The sequence below is a fragment of the Cherax quadricarinatus genome, chromosome 2 (genome assembly GCF_038502225.1).
Source record: "Cherax quadricarinatus isolate ZL_2023a chromosome 2, ASM3850222v1, whole genome shotgun sequence".
Lineage (NCBI taxonomy): Eukaryota > Metazoa > Arthropoda > Malacostraca > Decapoda > Parastacidae > Cherax > Cherax quadricarinatus.
In genome coordinates this window covers 61,747,421-61,766,549 of record NC_091293.1, presented here as the reverse complement: position 1 = coordinate 61,766,549, position 19,129 = coordinate 61,747,421, and the positions used below count along the sequence as shown (strand labels likewise).

At 43.8% G+C, this 19,129-nt stretch overlaps 1 protein-coding gene and 1 pseudogene across 3 annotated transcripts in view; one reads left to right on the top strand and one right to left on the bottom strand.

Annotated features, from left to right (window-relative positions):
• Positions 1-19,129, bottom strand: part of uif (sushi, von Willebrand factor type A, EGF and pentraxin domain-containing protein uif) — a 452,196-nt gene that overhangs the window by 127,537 nt on the left and 305,530 nt on the right. For all 3 annotated transcript variants that reach the window (XM_053785483.2, XM_053785566.2, XM_070088717.1), the window contains exon 5: positions 1,736-1,914. In XM_053785483.2, the coding sequence (XP_053641458.1) occupies positions 1,736-1,914 (179 nt within the window). The remainder of the gene's footprint in view (positions 1-1,735; positions 1,915-19,129) is intronic.
• On the top strand, positions 9,241-9,359 carry LOC128684789 (5S ribosomal RNA; annotated as a pseudogene).

Below are 19,129 nucleotides of genomic sequence, written 5' to 3'. Positions count from 1 at the left end.
TACTTCACTTTCTAGACTATTCCACTTGACGTGTGTGTGTGTGTGTGTGTGTGTGTGTGTGTGTGTGTGTGTGTGTGTGTGTGTGTGTGTGTGTGTGTGTGTGTGTGTGACTCAACAATCAATATTTGCACCAATAACTCATTACAGTTGTGACCGGGTGTGGAAGTGTGAATTGCTCATTGCTCTATAATTTGTTCATGATTGTAGCCATGTATAAACGTAAGTAACCATTCTTACAGAATTCATTACCTTTGTAACTTGTGAGTTCATTACCTTTGTACCTAGTTCAGCTATCAAAACTTTGGGGGCCCAGTCCCTGGACCCATTACGTACCTCTGTAATCTGTAAATACCTTTGTAACTTGTCATGATTGTGACCAGACCTACCTGGAGTTCATTACCTTTGTAAATTGTGAGTTCATTACCTTTGTAAATTGTGAGTTCATTACCTCTGTAACTTGCTCAGCTATCAAAACTTTGGAGTCCAGTCCCTGGACCCATTATGTACCTCTGTAATCTTTTGACTACCGCCCACAGGATGGGTATGGGGTGCATAATAAACATATTAAACTAACTAAACTTCTCCGGTGTGGTATTCTCAAGTTCTTCCATGCAGTCCAAAAATAATGCAGTCTACCCATTCAATCCCTTACTGATAATCTCTTCCAGTACACTGGAGACTAAATGTGTTAGCTATATGTTAGCGATCCTGTGCCTCCAGGTGCTTCATGTCGAGTAGTAGTTCACGGGAATACGTTACCTTGTTCCATTACTTTATTTTGGGCATTTTTTCAGTAGCTTCTTTTGTCCTTTGATATGAGGATGCTTTTCTATTTCGAATGTTGACTCTTCCTCTTTCTCTCTTTTTTTTTTTTTTTTTTTTTTTTTTTTTGGTGCGGTTACTTCTCTAATGAATACCTCCTCAATTTTCAAAGTTTTTCACATATTTTTCTGTCATCATGTTTCTGACCCTCCCTCCTTCAGTCTTTTTTACTAAGTCCTTAATTAACAACTGCCTTCCTATTTGGGGGCTGTGTAGTTTTGACACTAATTAATCCTGCTTATCCTTCCATATGCTCTCGCGCTACCGTCCACAGGATGGATATGGGGTGCACAATAAACTAGCCACTTCGGTGGCAAAATCTAATCTTATCCTACCATTAACTGCAAACGCCTCTAAACTCCCAGTTACGCATTGTCCTTGTTTGTACCTTGGTTTGGCCTTTTTTGTAGTTCTAGTAAAGCAAAGGTTGTTTCCCCATTTCCATTCCTATGGCTTTGTATATATTGTTGTATCCTGGTATATCCTATCTAATTTTCCCATCATCCCATGGGTTGTCTGTCATATTTTCCTATCTCATTGTACTCAAGTTTGAAAAACTTTCATTCAGCATATCATAGTCTGTTTTTCTATTCATCTCTTCCCTTGTTTTGAATATCATTTCAATCTAATGCTCAATGCTAGCACAGTGTGTACACTGATTCCTAGTATTAATAATTAATGTTTAAATGGGTGGACTGTAAGCCAGCGAAAGGCCTTGGTCAGATGACCAAAAGGTCAGTGGAGGGTCATGATACTACTTAGACCAGCGTCAGGAAACAACTGTACTGTTTCCTGACAAATCTTACCTAACCCTAACTTGACTCTTAGTGGTGGTGTATGTCGAGGAGCGAAGTGAAAGGAAGGTGTGTCACTGATTGTTATTCCTGGGTTATGAATGAAAGTTTTCACGCACCAGAGTAGAGAGAGACGTGCTTGCCACTGGCACTCTTGAGTGTGTTGGTTGAGAGGTCGTTGAGGGAGATGAGGCCCAGCCAGTAGCTGTTAGTGGGGTCATCCAGCGAGTTGTGGGCCAGAGCCTCCGTAAAGTTGTTCTGCTCATAGCTCTCAACCAGCACCAAGTCCGAGCCAAACCTGTGGACAAAATAAACATTAATACCAAGTCAAGAGGCCACTGTTGGTGGAGTATTCAAGGTGTAATGTTGCTGACTAAGACGCAATAACTAAGTATTATTATTCACTGACGTTTCGCCAGCACAGCGGCTATATCATTTAGACTGACAAAACTTGTGTAGGTGAAACATCTCTCAATAAAGATACCCAGGTGTTTCACATGTCTTGATCATCAACTTTATGGCAATACAGTCATAGCCAGCCACACAGATCAAATAGCTTCCTAAACACGAAGATTGAAGATGCCGTCAAGGACTGGAAAATAAACATGGATACCCAACTGAACAATTATTTTGCTTACCAAGAAGATAAGGCAGAGCAAGATACAGTAGTGATTAACAGCCCACTCTTTCCCTTGTGTTATCTTCCCAGATTTGCCATTCACAGTTTATTACTTGTTAATAAGATACTTACTCTTCAATAATACCTTTATTACCATTTATTCCTAGTTAAGCACTGTTATAATTCTTTTATAATCTTACCTAATTTTCCCTTCGCTCCCAAACTACAAATAAACTAGTGTATGTTCCTACTACACTACTGTGCAGTTCCTTGTACCATCTTCCACTCGCAACTATCAACTACCTCAAATAATATTTCTTTAGTGATATTAATTGCTCAAACTTTATGCTATAAGGCAAATCTTACTCTCAGATTAATTTCATATCATAGTGTCAATCCATTTAAAGGTTGTTTTATCAATACTTAATTTAGTCCCTTTTTACATTTCTCCTGAAATAATTATCTATATACCAATACTTTGTACTGCCCTTTATTCAGTAACTGTTGTACTCCTATCTCTAACAACAAATAAAGGGCTACTTTCAGGAGATTTAATATTTTTTTCCCTCTTGTCCATATAGTCACATTTATTAAAATACTTCAGGTGCTATTGACTACCCCAGGTGCTACTCATTTTGTTTTTAATACATTCTTTTATTATTATATTCACTAGCTCCTTTATTTTCGCTGTAAATATCTAGCGTAGTTTATAAACTCACATTTGTTAAAATAATTAAGGTGCTATTAGATGCTTAAGTGTATAACTGAATTATCTATTCTGTAATAATCCCTTTTTCTTTTATATTTTTTACAAGTTTTAGAATAATTACAGAGTCTTATTCATAAGTCTAGCTTTAGATTCAATATAAATCTTATAATATTTTACTCAGAAAATCTAGTTTGTAGAGTAACTCTCATCTTATGACTACAGGCATAGATCCTGATGTAAACTTTTTACTAAATGAATTACACGAATCAAACAGTAACTGTAATTACTACACAGCAGACCAAGCAAAGACATTACTCAGTGCAAACAATAACATAACCATCTTTAACTACAATGTCAGATCCTTGAGCAAACATTATGACGACTTCACAGCATTACTCAATTCCCTTCATTCCAATATATCAATCATCACACTCACAGAAACCTGGCTTAAGCCTAATATTACAGATGTCTATACCATTCCTGGCTACATGGCCATCCACAACTGTAGAACAGACCAACAAGGGGGAGGAACAGCTATATACTACTCAAATCAACTCGAATGTATCAACAAATCTTGCACAAGGGACGAACTTAGAGAATATATCATACCCAAATTTAAACCAAAAGACCTGCAAAAAACCCCTCACAGTTATAAACATCTACACAGTACCACAGTCAAACATTTAGCACTTTAGTGAAAAACTAGGAAACATGATTACTGATGCACACATGAATAAAGACCACCTACTACTAACAGATTTCAACATAAACATACTACACGACCAGGACCCACAAGTAACCGAATTCACTAACACAATGAGTAACTGCCTGTTGCTATCAGCAATATCTAAACCTACAAGAATCACCGAGACAAGCATCTCCTTAATAAACACCATCTAGACAAACGCCATATTCCCTTTAAAATCAGGCATTATCACAGACAACACTACAGACCACTACCCAACTTTTCTCATAACTAATCTAGACAAACTGCCACAAGACATTACTAAAGTAACCTTCAGACTACATAACGAGACAGCAGTTAACAACTTTATAGCAGCTATGAATAACATCGATTGGCAAAATGAACTTGAAACATATACAGATATGAGTGAATGTATAAATAATTTTCTGAAAAAAAAGCCCAAAGCCTCTATAACAAACATTGCCCCCAAAAAACTAAACAAATCACAGCAAAGAGACTGAATAATCCCTGGCTAACACCAAGCATCCTCAAATCCATTAACACAAAGCACAAATATGAAAAACAGTATAGAATGGGTCAAATAACTAGAGAACAGTCTAAACGTTAATCATCAGCACTTCCCAGCCTGATAAGAAGATCTAAAAAATGTTATTATGAAAATAGATTACATAACATCAAAGGTGATATGAAAAAAACCTGGAAAACTCTATCTGAAATTCTTGGAACTGAAAAGTTATCCAAAAACAAAACAATCAAACTAACAAAATCAGATGAACCCCGACTCACACCAACTGAAACAGTAGACTCAATGTTTTCTTCTCTACCATAGGAAAAAAATCTAGCGAACAAAATACCAAGCACAAACACCTGTCCATCAGACTACCTCATAGGTACCTACCCAAATACGCTATTCCTAGCTCCAACCAACCCCAGAAGTTACACTCATCATAAACACCCTTAAAAACAAGGCAGGAGACATAAACAACTTGCCTGCTTTTATGTACAAAAAAGCTTCTGAAGTATTGTCACCAATTATTGCAACGCTCTTTAACAAATCCATTGAATCATCTACCTTCCCAACAATCCTCAAAATAGCGAGGGTCATTCCGATCCGCAAAGGAGGTGACCAAGCCGACTTGAATAACTATAGGCCAATATCTAACTTACCACTGCTCTCTAAAATCTTTGAAAAATTAATTCATAGATGGATCTAGTCCTACCTCGTCTCACACAATATATTAAACCCTTGTCAGTTTGGATTCAGGAATAATAAAAGCACAAATGATACCATCATACACATGCTAGAACTAATATATACCGCATTTGAAAGGAAAGAAGTCCCGCTGGGCATTTTCATTGATTTACGTAAAGCTTTCAATACAGTCGACCATGAACTGCTGTACTCCAAACTAACGCACTATGGTATCAGAGGCCACTTCTTCAACTACCTAAAATCATACCTTAGTAACAGAACTCAATATGTGTATGTAAATGATGCAAACTCTTCCACCCAACCAATCAGAGTAGGAGTCCCACAAGGAAGTGTCCTTGGACCACTCCTCTTTCTCATCTACATCAATGATTTACCAAATGCATCACAGCTACTCAAACCCATATTATTTGCAGATGACACTACATATGTCTTTTGACACCCAAACACAGTCATACTAGCAAACACAGTCAATTCCGAATTGCAGAAAATATCTGCCTGGATGATGACTAATAAACTTACCCTGAATACTGATAAAACCTATTTCATTCAGTTTGGAAACAAAGCTGCAAATGATCCAATTAACATAACGTTAAATGGATCATCAGTCACAAGACTCACAGAGGGAAAATTCCTAGGTATCCACTTTGACAGTAACCTTAAGTTCCAGACACACATACAACAAATCACCAAGAAAATCTCCAAGACTGTAGGCATACTATCAAAGATAAGGTACTACGTTCCACAATCAGCTCTCCTGGCACTGTACCATTCACTCATATACCCTTATCTTACATATGAAATTTGTGCATGGGGATCAACAACATCCAATCACCTAAAACCCCTCATAACCCAGCAAAAGGCAGCAGTAAGAACGATAACAAATTCCCACTCCTGCCAGAATATTCCACCAATTTTCAAAAGTCTGAATCTGCTCACCATTAAGAACATCCATACTTATTCATGTGCCTACTACATACACAGAACAATACACGCAAATATAAACCCTCCACTCAAACTTCTCCTCACCAGCTTAAACAGGACACATGACCACAACACAAGACACAGATCTCTTTTTGATATACCTCGTGTCCATATCACACTGTGTAAAAACTCTATGCACATAAAGTGCCCTTAAATATGGAATTCATTACCAGAAGATATTAAAGTAACCCAGTCTGAAAATCAATTTAAGACTTCTCAAAAGCCACTTAATCACCCTAGACTAAATGCTAAATACTCAGTACACACATACTTATGTACTCCCACATCATAACTTCAACAATCACTTTGAACATTTTATCCATTGTTGACAGGAATATAACTGAATCATTGTTTTCACAAAAAGCATTTTTGAATATATGAATATCTCTTTTGTCTTATACAAATAATGATTCATTTATAATTAATAATCTACTGTACAACTATGAAATAATTACTATCCTACTGTACAACTATGATATAATCCTTAGTGTTAAGTAGTCTGTAATCCAATAATGTTAAGTTGGCCCATAATGCCTAGGCATAATAGAGGCTCTCTTTGCATTGCAACCCACTATTGTAAATACAAAATCTCAATGTGCTGTTTGCAAAGACTTAAAACACTCCATGGGACTTACACCATGATAAACTAAACCAAAGTGCTTAGATGTCTGAAACAATACCCACACGTTTATTCAATTCAGGTCAAGATACAAGAGCACTTATTACTTTAAACATGATAAAGAGTGCAAGCATCGGTGTTTGACGTGTTCAACCGTTTATTATTTCCTGTCTGAATCCCAGGTAAATTGTTCACTGTGGCAAGACTGAACAAGCACAGCCACCGTATGGTGTTTGTATAACTCTATGTTCACTAGACCGGCCAGAAAGCTTGTATACACCGAGTTGTGTTTGCGGGGGATCGAGACTCAGCTCCTGGCCACGCATCTTAGACTGCTTTGATCGGCGTTTCTGATTTCTGGGCTTTGTCATACATACTCATGAAGCTGTGTATCCATAACCCCATTCCACTCACACTTTTCGACTACTTTGAGATTAAACAAATTCTTTTTAACATACCTATGTATCATCTATATTCATTTATCCCTGGTCCTTTTAATTCAGTCTGTCCTTATTTGCCTTACCAGTTCCTCATAAAATTTTGTATATCGTAATCATGTGTTTCCTTGTCCATTTCTCGGCCAAGGTCGTCAAGCTCAGTCTCTCCCATCTCTCACACAGCATGCTTTTCAAATCGGGGATTAGTCCGGCTGCCAACCTTTGGATATTTCCCAATGCTTGCTTGACTAGGTGTGGGCTCCACGATGGGGCTACGTACTCAGTGATGGCGGCCTAACACGTCGTGCATACAGTTTCCAAGGACTCTATTAATTAAAGTTCTTAAATATTGCTTTGATGGTTGCTAGCCTTGCATATACAAGGGAAGTTATACAGGATGTATACTTCCAACGATGTGTTTGGTGTTATATTAACGGCTAGTTCCTTCTCCTAGACTGCTGTTTATAGCTTTCTTCTGCCCATGCTGCAGTGTCTGGTCTACCCTCATCATCTCCAATCCTAATCACGTTGCATTTATTCGGACTGGACCTTAGTAGTCAGTTTTAGACCACATCTGCAACCTGCCCAGATATTTTTAAAGCCTATCTCTGTCCTCTCATGATCTTACCCTTCTCATTAGTTTATATCGTCGGAAAACATAGACACTTAAAACTCAATTGCACCTGAAACGTAGGAAACGTAGAGGTTTTAATAGTACTTAATATGTTGTAGACATACTAGGAAACGCAGCGGTCCTATTAGCACTTGATGTAGACATACTAGGAAACGTAGTGGTCTTAATACCACATGGTATGTTGTACACAGACATACTAGGAAACGTAGCGGTCCCAATACTGATCCTTGCGGCACACTCCCTTTCCGTTACTCTAACCTAGTCTGATGTCTCATTGCTTACTGTTACGCTCTGCTGCATGTTCTTCTAGTTTCTGGACTAACCTCTGGTGTGGTACAATATGATTTTATTTTCAATCCGGGAAGATGTAGTAGGCCACCCAAGTGAGTGAGAGGGGGGGGTGAACACGGTACTCAGTCACATAATTACCTCTACTCTCTTCCTTTTAATAACATCCAACTTAACACACATCTAGTTCGTCTCCTGAGAAACATTCTGGATGATAGTTCGTGCTTAGAGACGAACAGAAGCCCACAATTCGGCTGACCAAACTATGGGAAGCCGCTAGAGGCTAGAGCAGTGTTGCGGAAGATACAGATACCGACCGTGCGCTCCGTGCGCTTGCCGTGCTGAGGGATGGTAAATGCAACACTGCGTGACGAGTCAATAACCTTTACATACCGGACAGCTGTGTTTACGGTAGACCATCTTCCGGTCTCCTTAAAACGCAACTGTAAATCTCTCGTACTAGGAGACTGTAATACTTCCACATTGTTCAAGACTATGAAGGTGAAGACTTCTCAAGGCTGAGGGACTGACTACCTCAAAACAACTTCAAGGTTGATGCACTGCTTCTGCTGTCTCCATGTTTAGTCACCTACGTATTCGACTGCAGAAGCTCACTGTGTAAGCTCAACCTTTCGTCAATTATGATATATAAGTTTTGCACATGTTTTACCTGCTTGTGGGTAATGTATATCAATATTATAAAGATACTTCCCTTCTACAGTCTACGCGAGGACCACTGTGAGTCAATGTGAGGACCACTGTGAGTCAATGTGAGGACCACTGTGAGTCAATGTGAGGACCACTGTGAGTCAATGTGAGGACCACTGTGAGTCAATGTGAGGACCACTGTGAGTCAATGTGAGGACCACTCTGGGTCAATGTGAGGACCACTGTGAGTCAATGTGAGGACTACTGTGAGTCAATGTGAGGACCACGGTGAGTCAATGTGAGGACCACTGTGAGTCAATGTGAGGACCACTGTGAGTCAATGTGAGGACCACTGTGAGTCAATGTGAGGACCGCTCTGGGTCAATGTGAGGACCACTGTGAGTCAATGTGAGGACCACTGTGAGTCAATGTGAGGACCACTGTGGGCCAATGTGAGGGTCACTGTGAGTCAATGTGAGGACCATTGTGAGTCACACTTTACGAGAAGACCATTGTGGGTCACAGTCAACGATAGCACCACTGTGGGTCACAGTCTACGGGAGGATCACTGTGAGTCACAGTCTACGAGAGGATCACCCTCTCTCGCTTTCTCTCCCTCTCGTTCCTTTCCCTCTCTCGCTTCTTTCTCTCCCTCTCTCTCGCCCCTTTCTCTCCCTCGCTCCTTTCTCTCTTGCTCCTTTCTCTCCCTCTCGCTTTCTCTCCTTCTCACTTTCTCTCCCTCTCACTCCTTTCTCTCCCTCTCCCGCTCCTTTCTCTCCCATACCACGTTGAACGCACCGCTTCTCGTCCGATCGGCGAAGTTAAGCAACGTTGGGTTTGGTTAGTACTTGGATGGGTGACCGCCTGGGAACACCAAATGCTGTTGGCATAAAACTTTTGGTGGCCTGGTGGCTCAAGCTCCCGCTTCACACACGGAGGGCCCGGGTTCGATTCCCCGTGGGTGGAAACATTTCGACACGTTTCCTTACACCTGTTGTCCTGTTCACCTAGCAGCAAATAGGTACCTGGGTGTTAGTTGACTGGTGTGGCTCGCATCCTGGGGGACAAGATTAAGGACCCCAATGGAAATAAGTTAGTCCTCGATGACGCACTGACTTTCTTGGGTTATCCTGGGTGGCTAACCCCCCGTGGTTAAAAATCCGAATGAAATCTTCTCTCTCTCGCTCCTTTCTCCCTCTCCCTCTCCCCTTCCCTCCCTCTCTCAATATATTATAAATTATCACACAATCTTTATTCTGTATTTGCCCTGATCTTACTTTCCCTCACTTCCACTTTCTCCCATTACCAACCATTTATATATATCAAATAATTATCCATGTCACTCCACTTCCTCCATTTATCCAAGTCTTCTTCCAAGGATTCATTATCGCTAATTTTCCACAGCAATTTTTGCCTTTGCTCAAACGTTGTGTACTCACCTAATTGTGGTTGCAGGGATCGAGACTCAGCTCCTGGCCCCGCCTCTTCACCGACCGCTACTAGGTCCTCTCTCCCCCTGCTCCATGAGCTTTATCATACCTCGTCTTAAAACTATGTATAGTTCCTGCCTCCACTACATCGCTTGCCAGACTATTCCACTTCCTAACTACTCTATGACTGAAGAAATACTTCCTAACATCCCTTTGACTCGTCTGAGTCTTCAGCTTCCAATTGTGACCTCTTGTTTCTGTGTCCCATCTCTGGAATATACTGTCTCTGTCCACCTTGTCTATTCCACGCAGTATTTTGTATGTCGTTATCATGTCTTCCCTGACCCTCCTGTCCTCCAGTGTTGTCAGACCAATTTCCCTTAACCTTTCTTCATAGGACATTCCCATTAGCTCTGGAACTAGCCTTGTTGCAAACCTTTGCACTGTGTGTGTGTGTGTGTGTGTGTGTGTGTGTGTGTGTGTGTGGTTTAACTATCCCAAGATACGAGATTATCCAGTGATATTATCCCACCAGCTCGAAAAACACTCGCAACATACCCATGCTGTGGTTGGTGGTAGTCACCTCATACCCATGCTGTGGTTGGTGGTAGTCACCTCATACCCATGCTGTGGTTGGTGGTAGTCACCTTATACCCATGCTGTGGTTGGTGGTAGTCACCTCATACCCATGCTGTGGTTGGTGGTAGTCACCTTATACCCATGCTGTGGTTGGTGGTAGTCACATCATACCCATGCTGTGGGTTTACCTGGAGAGGGTTTCGGGGGTCTACGCCCCCGCAGCCCGGTCTGAGACCAGGCCTCATGGTGGATCAGGGTCTGATCAACCAGGCTGTTACTGCTGGCCGCACGCAAGCTGACGTACGAACCACAGCCCGGTTGGTCAAGTACTGACTTTAGGTGCCTGTCCAGTGCCGTCTTGAAGACAGCCAGGGGTCTATTGGTAATCCCCCTTATGCATGCTGGGAGGCAATTGAACAGTCTTGGACACCGGACACTTACTGTGTTGTCTCTCAGTGTACTCGTGGCGCCCCTGCTTTTCATCGGGGGAATGTTGCATCTCCTGCCGAGTCTTTTGATTTCATATGGAATGATTTTCGTGAACAGGTTTGGTACCAATCCCTCCAGGACCTTCCAAGTGTATATTATCATGTATCTCTCTCCTGTGTTCGAGGGAATACAAATCAAGAACCTTCAACCGTTTCCAGTAGTTTAGGTGCCTTATCGCATACCCATCATACCCATACTGTGGGTGGTGATAGTCACATCATACCCATGCTGTGGGTGGTGGTAGTCACATCATACCCATGCTGTGGGTGGTGGTAGTCACATCATACCCATGCTGTGGGTGGTGGTAGTCACATCATACCCATGCTGTGGGTGGTGGTAGTCACATCATACCCATGCTGTGGATAGTGGCAGTCACATCATACCCATGCTGTGGATAGTGGCAGTCACATCATACCCATGCTGTGGGTGGTGGTAGTCACATCATACCCATGCTGTGGGTGGTGGTAGTCACATCATACCCATGCTGTGGGTAGTGGTAGTTAGAAGATCACAGACGTACATGATGGGTTCAGAAATAACTGGGACAACAAGGGTTTATATCACCCAGGGCAACATGGGTTTACAGGTTTAGAGGACGCTTCTGCTTCTGCTAACAAGTAGTCTACTGCCTCATTATTTGTCACTCGCTGGAAGACAAGCAACACACACTGGAGTATGCAGTACCAGTTTGGAACCCACACCTGGTCAAGCACGTCAAGAAACTAGGGAAAGTGCAAAAGTTTGCAACGAGACTAGTCCTAGAGCTAAGGGGCATGTCCTACGAAGAGAGGTTAAGGGAAATCGACCTGACGACACTGGAGGACAGAAGAGAGAGGGAGGACATGATAGTGACTCAGATGAGTCACAGGGATGTTAGGAAGTATTTCTTCAGTCATAGAGTTGTCAGGAAGTGGAACAGTCCGGAAAGTGATGTAATGGAGACAGGATCCATATAAAGCTTTAAGAAGAGGTATAATAAGTCTCATGGAGCAGAGAGAGAGAGAGAGAGGGTGGGGGGGGGGACCTAGTAGCGACCAGTGAAGAGGCGGGGCCAGGAGCTATGATCGACCCCTGCAATCACATTTAGGTGAGTACACACACACGCACACACACACACACACACACACACACACACACACACACACACACACACACACACTTGTGAAAGCCCTCAACAAGCATGAGCATGGTGTATTGGCACATAAAATGTGTGTAAAAAAAAAATAACTGGAAAAGTGGAACAATGGTTGTTCTGTTTTCTAACATATCAGAAGCAAAAGACTTATAGTCAACAGAGTAGAATCTGAGACCTTAACAGTGACAAGTTGTGTTCTTGAAAGTACAACACTCTCATCAGTCTTTCTAATATCTGACATGCACAAAAGACACAAATCATAGCATTAAATTATTCTTAGCAGGCAATGCTGAAATTTATTTTGTGTCCGTTGAAGACAGCAAACTTTCAATACCAGTTCTTTCAGTGGTCTATAAAATTAATTAAAACTGAATGGAGTTCAAAACGCACGAAAATCAAGCTAATGGAAAGAAAAGAAGATGGAACCAAGATTCTACCTTTAAGGAACACAGTTGTGTCTGATAGATGGCAGCACATGACACAGCGTAAGCCTTTATCAGTGTTGTTATAAAGCAGTTTCACGCTGTGCCATGTGTCTTGTCATCTACTTGTGGGTGTCTCATTGTCTCTCCTGCCTATAGCAGTGTTTACTCTCCCAACTGCAAGGAACGTGATCACTGAGGATGACAAGTCAGTAATAATAAGCTGTAAGACACTGGTGCCCTCTAGAGTTTAGTATTGATGTATACAAACACCATTATTGAAGACACTTGAAACAGCAGATCTGGATAGATACAAATAACTTTACTGTCCGCATGATTCGAAACGTACTAGGAACGCTTCAGATTGCTGAAACTATGTTCCCTGAAGCACTGGTGAAGGAGACTGTCATGAGTTACACCTGGAAAATACTGGAGAGAATCTAAATCTGCACAGTGAACTACCATCTTATAAGCGTGGTAAGCACGGTAGTAGCTGCCAGACAGCAATCTAGTTGCAGTGAAGGCCGGGAGCCTCAGAGTAGGCTGATCAGCCAGGCTGTTAGTACTAAGTACACTAACAGATGAATCATTAAGTATACATCGTTTAAGACTTCTCAATATCTCCACAGACATAAGGACAATGCAGAAGAGACCACAAGCTGCCTTTAAGTTATACCTAAACAAGAGACCACAAAAAAGATTTACATTTTGGTTACTGCCGTCAAAGCGGCTGATTTATTGTGCACCACAAATCCATCTTGTGGACGAGAGCTCAAGAATAAATGTATACACAAAAGGCCTAAGAACTAGGCCTCAAGAGGGTTACCAGGAGTACATCTGGATTTATATTTACATTTGACTTATCTGTAACAAGCAAATTTCGGAAATTTGCTTAATATGTCTGGTATCTTATTTCATTAATAAGATATCTTGGCATATCACACAGGTTATTATACTGTCTCTCTCTATATTCCTCAATAAGTGTACAATTAAGTCTTGCTCAACCCACCTGCCTTGTTTAACACACCTGTCTTGGCCAACCCACCTGTCTTGGCCAACCCACCTACCCTGCCCAACCCACCTGTTTTGCCCAACCCACCTGTTTTGCTCAACCCACCTGCACTGCCCAACCCACCTGCCTTGCTCAACCCACCTGTCATGCCCAACCTACCTGTCATACCCAACCTACCTGCCTTGCTCAACCCACCTGTCTTGCTCAACCCACCTGCCTTGCTCAACCCACCTGTCTTGCTCAACCCACCTGCCTTGCTCAACCCACCTGCCTTGCTCAACCCACCTGTCATGCCCAACCCACCTGCCCTGCCCAACCCACCTGCCTTGCTCAACCCACCTGCCTTGCTCAACCCATCTGCTGTCATGCCCAACCTACCTGTCCAAGTCGGACCCTGCACTCCTGTGATCACCGAGGAGCAGCAGCAACAACCAACCTTATGAAGCGCTGTAATACGGACAAAAGTTGCTGACACTAAACACCCGTTCTCTCTCTCTCTCTCTCTCTCTCTCTCTCTCTCTCTCTCTCTCTCTCTCTCTCTCTCTCTCTCTCTCTCTCTCTCTCTCTCTCTCCCCCCAGATTTGATCTAAACGGAAAAGTGACTCCAGGCCCCAGGATCAAGAGCCCTAACCAGCATACGCGCGCGCGCGCTTTCCAGTTATAAGATGCAGTTAAGAGACAGTTATAAAACATAGTTATAAGAGACAGTTATAAGTGGTAGTTATAAGAGGCAGTTATAAGTGGTAGTTATAAGTGGTACTTATAAGAGGCAGTTATAAGTGGTAATTATAAGAGGCAGTTATAAGAGACAGTTATAAGTGGTAGTTATAAGAGGCAGTTATAAGTGGTAATTATAAGAGGCAGTTATAAGTGGTAGTTATAAGTGGTAGTTATAAGAGGCAGTTATAAGTGGTAGTTATAAGAGGCATTTATAAGTGGTAATTATAAGAGGCAGTTATAAGTGGTAGTTATAAGAGGCAGTTATAAGTGGTAATTATAAGAGGCAGTTATAAGTGGTAGTTATAAGAGGCAGTTATAAGTGGTAGTTATAAGAGGCAGTTATAAGTGGTACTTATAAGAGGCATTTATAAGTAGTAATTATAAGAGGCAGTTATAAGTGGTAGTTATAAGAGGCAGTTATAAGTGGTAATTATAAGAGGCAGTTATAAATGGTAGTTATAAGAGGCAGTTATAAGTGGTAGTTATAAGAGGCAGTTATAAGTGGTAGTTATAAGAGGCAGTTATAAGTGGTAATTATAAGTGGTAGTTATAAGAGGCAGTTATAAGAGGCAGTTATAAGAGGCAGTTATAAGTGGTAGTTATAAGAGGCAGTTATAAGAGGCAGTTATAAGTGGTAATTATAAGAGGCAGTTATAAGTGGTAGTTATAAGAGGCAGTTATAAGTGGTAGTTATAAGAGGCAGTTATAAGGGGCAGTTATAACTGGTAATTATAAGAGGCAGTTATAAGAGGCAGTTATAAGTGGTAATTATAAGAGGCAGTTATAAGAGGCAGTTATAAGTGGTAATTATAAGAGGCAGTTATAAGAGGCAGTTATAAGTGGTAGTTATAAGAGGCAGTTATAAGTGGTAATTATAAGAGGCAGTTATAAGTGGTAGTTATAAGAGGCAGTTATAAGAGGCAGTTATAAGTGGTAATTATAAGAGGCAGTTATAAGTGGTAATTATAAGAGGCAGTTATAAGTGGTAATTATAAGAGGCAGTTATAAGAGGCAGTTATAAGTGGTAGTTATAAGAGGCAGTTATAAGTGGTAATTATAAGAGGCAGTTATAAGTGGTAGTTATAAGAGGCAGTTATAAGAGGCAGTTATAAGTGGTAATTATAAGAGGCAGTTATAAGAGGCAGTTATAAGTGGTAATTATAAGAGGCAGTTATAAGTGGTAATTATAAGAGGCAGTTATAAGAGGCAGTTATAAGTGGTAATTATAAGAGGCAGTTATAAGTGGAAATTATAAGAGGCAGTTATAAGTGGTAGTTATAAGAGGCAGTTATAAGTGGTAGTTATAAGAGGCAGTTATAAGAGGCAGTTATAAGAAGCAGTTATAAGTGGCAGTTACAGTGGCAATTATGACCATGTATACAGTGTATAAAACACATTCTCCCTGGATGTATCCTGTGTCCTCCCTCCCTGGATGTATCCTGTGTCCTCCCTCCCTGGATGTATCCTGTGTCCTCTCTCCCTGGATGTATCCTGTGTCCTCCCTCCCTGGATGTATCCTGTGTCCTCCCTCCCTGGATGTATCCTGTGTCCTCTCTCCCTGGATGTATCCTGTGTCCTCCCTCCCTGGATGTATCCTGTGTCCTCCCTCCCTGGATGTATCCTGTGTCCTCCCTCCCTGGATGTATCCTGTGTCCTCTCTCCCTGGATGTATCCTGTGTCCTCCCTCCCTGGATGTATCCTGTGTCCTCCCTCCCTGGATGTATCCTGTGTCCTCCCTCCCTGGATGTATCTTAACATGTGTCCTACCTGGATGTATCCTAACATGTATCTTCCCTGGATGAATCATAACATGCGTCCTCCCTGGATGTATCTTAACATGTGTCCTCCCTAGATACATCCAAACATGCGTCCTCCCTGGAGGTATCTTAACATGTGTCCTCCCTAGATGCATCCTAACATGCGTCCTCCCTGGATATATCCTAACATGTATCCCCCTGGATGTATCCTAACATGTATCCTCCCTGGATGTATCCTACCATGCGTCCTCCCTGGATGTATCCTTACATGTGTCCTCCCTGGATGTATCCTAACATGCGTCCTCTCTGGATGTATCCTAACATGTATCCTCTCTGGATGTATCCTAACATGTATCCCCCTGGATGTATCCTACCATGCGTCCTCCCTGGATGTATCCTAACATGTGTCCTCCCTGGATACATCCTAACGTGTCCTCTCTGGATGTATCCTAACATGTATCCCTCCTGGATGTATCCTAACATGTATCCCCTGGATGTATCCTAACATGTGTCCTCCCTGGATGTATCCTAACATGTATCCCCCTGGATGTATCCCAACATGTATCCTCCCTGGATGTATCCTAACATGTATCCCCGGGATGTATCCTAACATGTGTCCTCCCTGGATGTATCCTAACATGTATCCCCTGGATGTATCCTAACATGTGTCCTCCCTGGATGTATCCTAACATGTATCCCCCCTGGATGTATCCCAACATGTATCCTCCCTGGATGTATCCTAACATGCGTCCTCCCTGGATGTATCCTAACATGCGTCCTCCCTGGATGTATCCTAACATGTGTGCTCCCTGGATGTATCCTAACATGTATCCTCCCTGGATGTATCCTAACATGCGTCCTCCCTGGATGTATCCTAACATGCGTCCTCCCTGGATGTATCCTAACATGCGTCCTCCCTGGATGTATCCTAACATGCATCCTCCCTGGATGTATCCTAACATGTGTCCTCCCTGGATGTATCCTAACATGCATCCTCCCTGGATGTATCCTAACATGCATCCTCCCTGGATGTATCCTAACATGTGTCCTCCCTGGATGTATCCTAACATGTGTCCTCCCTGGATGTATCCTAACATGTGTCCTCCCTGGATGTATCCTAACATGTGTCCTCCCTGGATGTATCCTAACATGTGTGCTCCCTGGATGTATTCTAACATGTGTCCTCCCTGGATGTATCCTCCCTGGTGTGCAGGTACAGTCAGCTACCTGGGAGCTCCACCCTGGTGTGCAGGTACAGTCAGCTACCTGGGAGCTCCACCCTGGTGTGCAGGTACAGTCAGCTACCTGGGAGCTCCACCCTGGTGTGCAGGTACAGTCAGCTACCTGGGAGCTCCACCCTGGTGTGCAGGTACAGTCAACTACCTGGGAGCTCCACCCTGGTGTGCAGGTACAGTCAACTACCTGGGAGCTCCACCCTGGTGTGCAGGTACAGTCAGCTACCTGGGAGCTCCACCCTGGTGTGCAGGTACAGTCAGCTACCTGGGAGCTCCACCCTGGTGTGCAGGTACAGTCAGCTACCTGGGAGCTCCACCCTGGTGTGCAGGTACAGTCAGCTACCTGGGAGCTCCACCCTGGTGTGCAGGTACAGTCAGCTACCTGGGAGCTCCACCCTGGTGTGCAGGTACAGTCAGCTACCTGGGAGCTCCACCCTGGTGTGCAGGTACAGTCAGCTACCTGGGAGCTCCACCCTGGTGTGCAGGTACAGTCAGCTACCTGGGAGCTCCACCCTGGTGTCCAGGTACAGTCAGCTACCTGGGAGCTCCACCCTGTTGTGCAGGTACAGTCAGCTACCTGGGAGCTCCACCCTGGTGTGCAGGTACAGTCAGCTACCTGGGAACTCCACCCTGGTGTGCAGGTACAGTTAGCTACCTGGGAGCTCCACCCTGGTGTGCAGGTACAGTCAGCTACCTGGGAGCTCCACCCTGGTGTGCAGGTACAGTCAGCTACCTGGGAGCTCCACCCTGGTGTGCAGGTACAGTCAGCTACCTGGGATCTCCACCCTGGTGTGCAGGTACAGTCAGCTACCTGGGAGCTCCACCCTGGTGTGCAGGTACAGTCAGCTACCTGGGAGCTCCACCCTGGTGTGCAGGTACAGTCAGTTACCTGGGAGCTCCACCCTGGTGTGCAGGTACAGTCAGCTACCTGGGAGCTCCACCCTGGTGTGCAGGTACAGTCAGCTTCCTGGGAGCTCCACCCTGGTGTGCAGGTACAGTCAGCTACCTGGGACTCCACCCTGGTGTGCAGGTACAGTCAGCTACCTGGGAGCTCCACCCTGGTGTGCAGGTACAGTCAGCTACCTGGGAGCTCCACCCTGGTGTGCAGGTACAGTCAGCTACCTGGGAGCTCCACCCTGGTGTGCAGGTACAGTCAGCTACCTGGGAGCTCCACCCTGGTGTGCAGGTACAGTCAGCTACCTGGGAGCTCCACCCTGGTGTGCAGGTATAGTCAGCTACCTGGGAGCTCCACCCTGGTGTGCAGGTACAGTCAGCTACCTGGGAATTCCACCCTGGTGTGCAGGTACAGTCAGCTACCTGGGAGCTCCACCCTGGTGTGCAGGTACAGTCAACTACCTGGGAGCTCCTCCCTGGTGTGCAGGTACAGTCAACTACCTGGGAGCTCCTCCCTGGTGTGCAGGTACAGTCAACTACCTGGGAGCTCCACCCTGGTGTGCAGGTACAGTCAGCTACCTGGGAGCTCCACCCTGGTGTGCAGGTACAGTCAGCTACCTGGGAGCTCCACCCTGGTGTGCAGGTACAGTCAACTACCTGGGAGCTCCACCCTGGTGTGCAGGTACAGTCAGCTACCTGGGACCTCCCCCCTGGTGTGCAGGTACAGTCAGCTACCTGGGAGCTCCACCCTGGTGTGCAGGTACAGTCAGCTACCTGGGAGCTCCACCCTGGTGTGCAGGTACAGTCAGCTACCTGGGAGCTCCACCCTGGTGTGCAGGTATAGTCAGCTACCTGGGAGCTCCACCCTGGTGTGCAGGTACAGTCAGCTACCTGGGAGCTCCACCCTGGTGTGCAGGTACAGTCAACTACCTGGGAGCTCCACCCTGGTGTGCAGGTACAGTCAGCTACCTGGGACCTCCCCCCTG